At 43.5% G+C, this 8,734-nt stretch overlaps 1 protein-coding gene across 1 annotated transcript; it reads right to left on the bottom strand.

Annotated features, from left to right (window-relative positions):
* Positions 1-7,882: 7,882 nt before the first annotated feature.
* On the bottom strand, positions 7,883-8,320 carry LOC119037556 (keratin-associated protein 4-3-like). Its single transcript, XM_037129785.2, has one exon. It carries the CDS (start codon positions 8,318-8,320, stop codon positions 7,883-7,885), a length of 438 nt encoding a protein of 145 aa, XP_036985680.1.
* Positions 8,321-8,734: the final 414 nt, after the last annotated feature.

Raw genomic sequence — 8,734 nt, forward strand, 5'->3', positions numbered from 1 at the left:
AGTGGAGCTGTAGCAACTGGACGACTTAAAGAATGAAGCAGAGGCACCTGTGGAACCGGCTTAAATGGGGCATGTTGTGTGCAGGTGGGGGGCTCTGGAGAGGGCTTCAGGGAGGAAAATAATTTTACCTCTGCCCTTCTAGGTTCAGGCTGACATGCTCCTGTAATAAAAGAGGGATGAGCAGGAGAAAAACAGAAGTTGAATGGCATGTACACCTCCTGTATACATGGGAAGTACTCTGGAAAACCAAGTCCCCCAAATGGCACACATCTGCACCTTAAATACCATCTCCAGTTAAAGGTTGTGGGGGCCAGTCGGGGGGAGTTATCAGGAAAGGCTCAGCAATCGGTTGTCATGCAGGTCCGGGTTACCTTTTCTGTTGAGATTTACCGGTAGGCACACTTCTCTGGTACAGGGAGGGAGAAACCCTTACAGAGATTTTCCTTAAAAATGTAAATGTCTCTTACGAAAAAGTAACTTCTCAGTTTTCAGGGCTTCTTCTGCTCTGCTGTTGTTTAAAATAATCACCCTCTGGGAATTCTTATGCCCAAAAGGCATATTTTGTGGTGGGTCACACACTCTACTCCCTCTTCAGGTAATAGGTGCAAATAACCCAGGAACGTTAGAAAAGATGTTTAAATCAACTTGTAATGAAGAACATGCCACTTAAAGCAACCAAATACTATCTTCTTTTCAGATTGGCATAAATAAAATAAAATAAATAAATAGCAAGCTTGACTGGTGGCATTTAGAAAAACCAGCAGGTTTAGAAATGTGTTTTGAAAGTGTAAATGGATATCATCACTCTTTGCAGGATGGTGTGGGAGTGATTATTAAAATTATAAGACAAATCTCTAATCCAGTAATCCCACTCTGAAATTCTGAAGGCCGTCTTTCCTTATTTTCCTTTGTGGCACCTTCTCCTCTCTTGATCTTTCAATGTTGAAATACCCGCAAGTTGAAATACCCGCAAGGCTCTGACTTTGCCTCTTTTTTTAAGATTTTATTTATTTATCTTTAGAGGGGAAGGGAAGGAGAGAGGAAGAGAAACATCAATGTATGGTTGCCTTTCATGTGTCCCCTGCTGGGAATTGGCCTGCAGGGAACTGGTCTGCGACCCAGGCATGTGCCCTGACTGGGAATCGAACCGCGATTGTCTGGTTCGCAGGCCCGTGCTCAATCCACTGAGCTACACCAGCCAGGGCTTGCTACTTGATATCTTTATTGGGGTGAATAACATTCATCTCCAGTTGATGTGGTCAGAACAGAAGTCTTGGTCTCCTTCTTCCCCCAGATTGATTCTCTCTCAGTCTTCATATCAGTGAATGACACATTTGTAGGTTTAGTTGTTAATTTAAAATTCTAGATGGCCTGTGCTTAATCCCTTTACTTGCCATTCACATCGAGGTCATGGTCTCCACTCTGTCCCCAGAACATTTGCTAATGCATTTACTTCTCTCTGCTTTGCCACAGTCTTTGTCTGGGAGCTATCTGCTCCCACGTGTACTAATGTGATCATCTCTTAATGAGTCCCTCAGCTTTCTCCTTTGCTCATCTATGCTCCGTTCTCAGAGAGCAGTCACAGTTCTTCTTGTCCTTAAAATCTTTCAATGGCTTACCTTTGAACTTGGGAAAAACAATCCTAAGTTCTGATCTATGATGCCCTTCCTAGACTGGTCTCTACTCACCTCTCCAGGCTCATCCCTTAGAAACCTCCTCCTCACCCCCATTCACTAGGCTCCAGGCACACTGGTGGCTTTTCTGTCCCTGTTTACGTTATAGGGCCTTATCTTTTAGTTTTTCTCTGCCTGAAAGGCTGAACTCCAGCTCACGACCTCTAGCTTCTCGACATCACTCAAGTCTCAGCTCACATCATTCCCTCCCCAAGAGAAGCACCCCTGACCTCCCAGTCTTAAGAGCCTCCCCAGTCCCTCTTGTCACAACTGTACTCTCTGTTTTTTAATTGTCCTCCTAATTCCTGTCTTTATTTGAAATTACCTTGTTCATTTTTGTGCTTATTGTCTGTGTCATCCTTCTAGAATATAAGCTCTTGTTGGGTGTTGAATGCTCAGTAGCTTGAAAAGTACGTGGTATATAGTAGGCATTCAATAAATATTTGTTAAATGAATGAATAAATGTGCCATGTGATTGATTCCATAGGAGGGAGTGTGATAGGTGTACATAGATATATTTGTATAAACAAGGGAAGAAGTCAGGAATGATATCCATCATTCTAATCTAGGGATTGTAGGAAAGTCACTAGGGAGAGTTTTACTTCTCACTTCATGTAAATCTTTTTTCATTTTTAAATATATATTTTAATATATGTTATTGATTATGCTATTACAGTTGTCCCATTTTTCTCCTCTTTATTCCCTTCTGCCCTGCACCACCCTCCCACCAGCACGCTCCCCGCTGCCTAGCTCATGTCCATATGTTGTACGTATAAGTTCTTTGGCTTCTATATTTCCTATACTGTTCTTAACCTCCCCCTATTTTGTACTTACCATTTATGCTTCTTATTCCCTGTATCTTTTCCCCTGTTCTCCCCCGTCCATCTCCCCACTGATAACCCTCCCTCTGATCTCCATTTCTGTGATCCTGTTTCTGTTCTAGTTGTTTGCTTAGTTTGTTTTTGTTTTGTTTTTAGGTTTGGTTATTGATAGTTGTAAGTTTGTTGTCATTTTACTGTTCATATTTTTGATCTTCTCAGATGACCTCATCTTCTCATCTTGACCTCAGATAAGGTCAAGTTAACAGAGTTCAACATCACCAAACCCTTAGTAGATGAAATGTTAAGGGGGCTTATCTAAGAAAAAGATGATCACTTTGTGATTTTTAATGTTGTGATGATTAGAGACAGTTTGTCTTTTCAGTATTTTTTAAATAAAATCAAATTTTAAAACAGAAGAGTGGGCTTAGCTGAGAAACATGTCTTGTGAACTATGGCTTCTTGTTCTGACAGCTTCGCCAGACTCCGTGTGACTTCGCCAGACTTAGAGTAGGGACTTGGGGTGAAAGACTGTGAACTCCCTGGCCCCCTTCACATGTTCCCCAAACCCCCTAGCACAACACAACACTCTTCACACCCCTGCCATCCCAACTCCATCTTCATCATCATCACTCTCCCATCTTCCTCATTGCCCTGAGTCAGCAATTTTCAACCTTTTCCACCTCAGGGCACACATAAACTAGTTACTAAAATTCTGCAACACACCAAAAAAAAATATTTTTATTGATCTAACAAAAAATAGGTATAATTTTAATTTATTCACACCAGATGGCTGTTATTGTGTAGGCTATTGTCATTTACTTTTTGTTTGCCAACCTAAGGGAGCAAAGGTCAGTGCCCCCAACTAAATAGTCAGGTGCTGCATGTTTTAGAAATTCTTGCGACACACTGGGTGGACATCGCTGCCCTAAGGCTAAGCCACACTTTCCAGACTCTGGCCTTTATAATTCTGTCCCGCTCCCTGGGAAATCGCCTTATCTACTACCTGGCAGGAGCCTGGCCCTGTGGCCCTCCATGACACCTCCTCTCATTCCTTCGGACAGGTGTTTGGTGTCATTCCCTCCGTGTCCCACAGAGCTCAGCCCACCTGTGTTGTGGAACCACAGCCATGTGACTGTCCTCTGGATTCCTGGCATCGAGCAAAATGCTTGGCACCCAGTAAATAAATACTCAGTAAAAGTTTTTGGAGTCTGAGAAAACATTTAAATAATGTTAGAGACGTTTTTAGGATAAAATACTAAGGTATAACATGTCTCCATAGAAACAGTATAATGAAATCTCACTAATTCAAAAAACAAGAAAGCAGATTAGTCTAATTTAGTTAGCTAGAACTTTTAAAGATAATGCCTTTTAGCTTTTTTTTTCCCTAATACATTTAAACCATAATTGAGAATCATAGCTAAAGAACACTTCTAAGTGATAAGTTCAAGGCTTGGGTACAGATTAATATGATTCACTTGTAATTAGCACCAGGTAGGTCCACAATGAGCTAAATATATCTTCTGCAATTATATTTACCTTCTCAAGTTGCCCTACAAACAATCATTTTATGGGCACAGACAAGGGAAAATTAGCATTGCACGTGTCCCAAATGGGCTGTGTCCAAATTCACAAGATTTTATTGTGTAATAGTCATAGCAAGAGATTTAAAAGGTGTAGGAGACATTCACCTATATTCACATCCTTCTATTTCATTTATGACGGTTCAGGGACTGTGTCACCCAAGTAATAGATCATCGCCCCAACACCAACATTCCCAGGAACGGGCCACGCCCTTAAAATAGATACAGGCCTGAGAGCGAAAGTGAGTCAATGACCCCATCGCCTCCAATGTCCGGAAGATGCACAGGGTCACGCCGGGGTTGGGTTGGGGCCTGGAAGAGCCCCACGTGACTCATAACTGGGATCACAGCAGTGGGTCCATGTTTGCAGACGGGCGACATGTTGGTCAGAGATGTTCATTTTAAAAGGTTTTGGCTGGGTTTGAGAGACTCCCCAAACGGGAGTCCTGCAGAGAGCTGCGGAGCCACCGCTGCCCCAGCCGGCGCACAGTGATGGGCAGCTCCCGTGTTCCGTCCCAGGTGCCGCACGTGAACCTCCGCACGGCCTTATTTCCTAGGGGTTAGGGATCGCCACCTCCTCCAGCAAGCCCTTCCTGGTACTCTTCACCCAAACCGCCACCCTCCGTCCGGTAGCCCACTCGTAATATTCTGGGAGCATGTTCCTTTTGTGTTTTTCATGTGGTTTTGTTTTTACTTTGATTTCACAATGACAGCTCACATTCAACATTATTTTGTATTAGACTGAGCTGTACATCACAGGGGTTAACCAATCACATACTTTCCGAAGCAGTCCCCCCAACATTTCACGTACCTACCTGGTATATAAAGGTATTACAGTATCATGGATTATATTCCCTATACTGTATTGTACATCCCCGTGACTATCTTGTGACTGCCACTTGCTACTTAATCCTTCACCTTTCCCACCCAGCCCCGCAACCCCAATCCCTCTGGCAACCATCAGTCCACTCTCCGCATCTACAAATCTGTTTCTGTTTTGTTTGTTCACTCAGTTTACTCCTTAGATACCTATAAGCAAGATCATATGGTGTTTGTCCTTCTACGGCTGACTTACTTCACGTAGCATGATATCCTCTAAATTCATTCATGCTGTTGCAAATCATAAGATTTCACTCTTATTTTTGGCCAGGTAAAACGCCATTGTATAAATGCACCAGAAGTTTTTTTTGTCCACTCATCTACTGATGGGTGCTTGGGGCTGCTTCCATATCTTGGCAATTGTAAATAATGCTCCAACGAACATAGGGCTGCATATATTCTTTCAAATCAGTGTTTTGTTTTGTTTTTTAATTAATTTTATTTTTTTGATATGTTTTATTGATTATGCCATTAGAGTTGTCCCATTTCCCCCTCCTTCATTCCCCTCCACCCTGCACACCCACTCCCCCCATCCCCCCTCTTTAGTTCATGTCCATGTGTCACAAGTTCTTTAGATTCTATATTTCTCACACTACTCTTGCCCTCCCCCCTGTCTATTTTCTACCTACCGTCTATGCTACTTATTCTCTGTACCTTCTCCCCCCTCTCCTCCTGGCACTCCCCTGTTGCTAACCTTCCATGTGATCTTCATTTCTATGGTTCTGCTCATAATCTAGCTGTCTGCTTAGATTGCTTTTGTTTTAGGTGTGGTTGTTAATAATTGTGAGTTTGCTGTCCTTTCACTGTTCATATTTTTTATCTTCTTTTTCTTAGATAAGTCCCTTTAACATTTCATAGAATAAGGGCTTGGTGATGATGAACTCCTTTAACTTGACCTTATCTGAGCAGCACTTTATCTGCCCTACCATTCTAAATGAATTGGGTTTTATTAAAAATAAATACCCAGAAGTGGCATTGCTGGGTCATAAGGCAGTTTTCATTTCATCACTTTGCTGAGCTTCCTAAGAAAGGAGACTAGTAGGTCTTTTTCATGACCTCCACGCCTAGCTCGTAGCCCGGCCAGGGGCTGGCTCTTCACACATGGTTGTTGAATGAGTCATGCGGTCCCCACCTTGGAGAAACTCAGTGTGAAGAAGTAGAGAAATGAATGAACAAATAGGAACCATACGAAGAATAGTTCCACGTAGAGAGCCTAGCTCTATGGACCCCAACCTTGTAGGAGACGTAACTAATTGTCTAAAAGTGATGCAGCAAAGGGACATGGACCTTAAAGAATAAGAGAGGGACAGAGAGATGGAGAGCAACCCTGAGCCACAGATCCTGACACACACAGAGGACAGAGGCAGGGGACAGCGTAGTGTGCTCGTGCTCTTGCTCGTGCTCTTGCTCGTGCTCGTGCTCGTGCTTGTGGAGCGGCAAGCGCCATTGGAGAGCCAGGCGGGCAGTGGCTCTGGAGCAGCAGTGTGATTAAAGCTACACTGGGAACTTGATACTACTGCTGACTTCCCAGCCTGCTCCCCCAGATAGTTGGATGCAGTAAATTTAAAGCTGCAGAAAATATCATTTTTATAATAATAATAATAATAATGTATCAAATTATTCTGATATGGGTGGTCCCTGGATATTGTCCAGGATATGGCTGGAGGAGTGGTATCAGAAAGATCAATTTGTATAAGATCTAACGTTCACTTTGGTAGCATGGCACACAAACCCACAGACCAGTGAAGAGCTGGAGAACTCCGCCAGCTCAGCGCTGCGGGGAGTTTTTTGTACTGGTGCTTTAACATGTAGCGTTTCTTGTGTATATTTTCCCATTTACCTCCTTCTTAGTATTGCATGCTCATTATTAGTATTGATGTGAATTGCTTGATTTCCAAGCCTTGTAAAGCCATTTAAAATAGCATTCTCACCTAGAAGCTCACTATAACCACGTCTCTTGCAAAATTTCAGTATAAATCAGGCAACATGGAGACGCTCTGGTTGGAAGGAGGTGGCCCAGCTCCCAGTCCACAGTCCGGAGCAGAGACAGTTTTTTTGGTACCTTTTAAATAAAGATTACCTTCATAAGAATATAAACATTCTACTCTCATCTCCTCCTCTTCTTCATTTTCCCTTATGTGTCTGTGAGCTACACACATTCCTCTAAATGTTGGGTGGGGCTTGACACATTTTATTCCTAGGAATCACTGTTTGTATGTTACTTTTCTCCAGTAGAACAGATTCCTCTTTCTCACCAATATTAGCAACAGGCCCTACCTGACATATGTCTTTCTATTAAATTCGAGGTTTCTGTGTGATTGCCCGAGGGATGGGAACTGCATCTCATTCAATTTACAAGCTTCCCAGAGCCCAGGGGCACAAAGATCTTGCTAAGTGGTTTATAATTCCATTTAGTAAAAAAGGATGTTCTTATTTTCTCTCAATAAACTGGATGGTAGACAATGTGGGCAATCTGGTTGGAGAAAAACTAATTATTTGGCATTTTCTCTGATAAAGGCTTTGACTGATACGTGCAACATCAGTATCTTTGTTCCTTTAACCCGTATCCTAACTTATCTCCAATTCATAATCAACACTAAAAAAATAAATAATTAAGGGCCACAAATGTTTCTGATACCAGGAGAGTAAGTATTTATTAAGAGGTAGTTACTTTATCAGACATAATTCAATGTGAAGGTCAAGCCTATCCCATGAAATAGTGTAGACATTTAGTCATCTGACTGAATGCCAGCTTGGAGCTTTTGTTGGGTATTCAGTTTAAATTGTTGCTTTTTAAATAGTTACTTGGTGACAGGGATTGATAAAGATAGTAACTGATTAGAACAGGGTCAGGTGCTATGGAGAAAGGAAGTGAGACCAAGACTGATGCACTGGTAGCTGACTCAGGGCTGGAGGTGAGAAACCAAGTTCAGCAACAAGAGGATCCACAGCAGACTGGGCGACAGCAGGTGGTACGGCAGCAGGTGGTCTGGCAGCAGACTGGACGGCAGCAATTGGACACACAGCAGCTGGGCCTGCAACAACTGGAACCACAGCAGCTGGGGCGGCAGCAGCTAGAAATGCAGCAGCTGGGGCGGCAGCAGGGAATCTGGCAGCAGCTGGGGCGGCAGCAGCTGGAACCACAGCAGCTGGGGCGGCAGCAGCTAGAAATGCAGCAGCTGGGGCGGCAGCAGGGAATCTGGCAGCAGCTGGGGCGGCAGCAGCTGGAACCACAGCAGCTGGGGCGGCAGCAGGTGGTCCTGCAGCAGGTGGTCTGGCAGCACGTAGGAGGGCAGCAGCAGGTCTCCTGGCAGGAGCCTTGGCCACAGCCCTGGTCAGAGCAGATAGAGCCACAAGAATTGACCATGGTGTCAGAGGATGGAGGTTCTGGGTGAGTTTCCAGTAGAGTGAGTTTCCTGAATCTCCTTGCTCAGGTCCCCCTTTATACCCTGTTGGGGCAGCTTCTTCCTTGTTATTGTTTATCTAATAGGTAAATAATTATTCAATTAGATCATTATAACCATGTTTCTTGCAGAATTAGATGGAATGCATTTTTCCTTTCTATTATGTATCTTCTCTAATCTTTCCTTCAGCCCAACTCTTGTGTTTCTTCCTTACGCATATCATGTAATTTTCAGGCTGCAGCTCTCTCCTCCAATTGGCTGGGGTGAGACGGACTGTTTCTTACTAAGTGTCCATGTGCTTCTTTTTTCCCTGACTCAGCAGAGGCCTAAGCTGCGAGTCGTGCATTCAGGACACAGAGCCAATGGGGCCGCAGATG

This window comes from Artibeus jamaicensis, unplaced genomic scaffold (assembly GCF_021234435.1).
Source record: "Artibeus jamaicensis isolate MK-2021 breed Jamaican fruit bat unplaced genomic scaffold, CSHL_Jam_final contig_2259, whole genome shotgun sequence".
NCBI lineage: Eukaryota > Metazoa > Chordata > Mammalia > Chiroptera > Phyllostomidae > Artibeus > Artibeus jamaicensis.

Coding starts and splice junctions, on each gene's coding strand:
- LOC119037556 (XM_037129785.2), bottom strand. CDS start 8,320: ATGGTCAATTCTTGTGGCTCTATCTGCTCTGACCAGGGCTGTGGCCAA.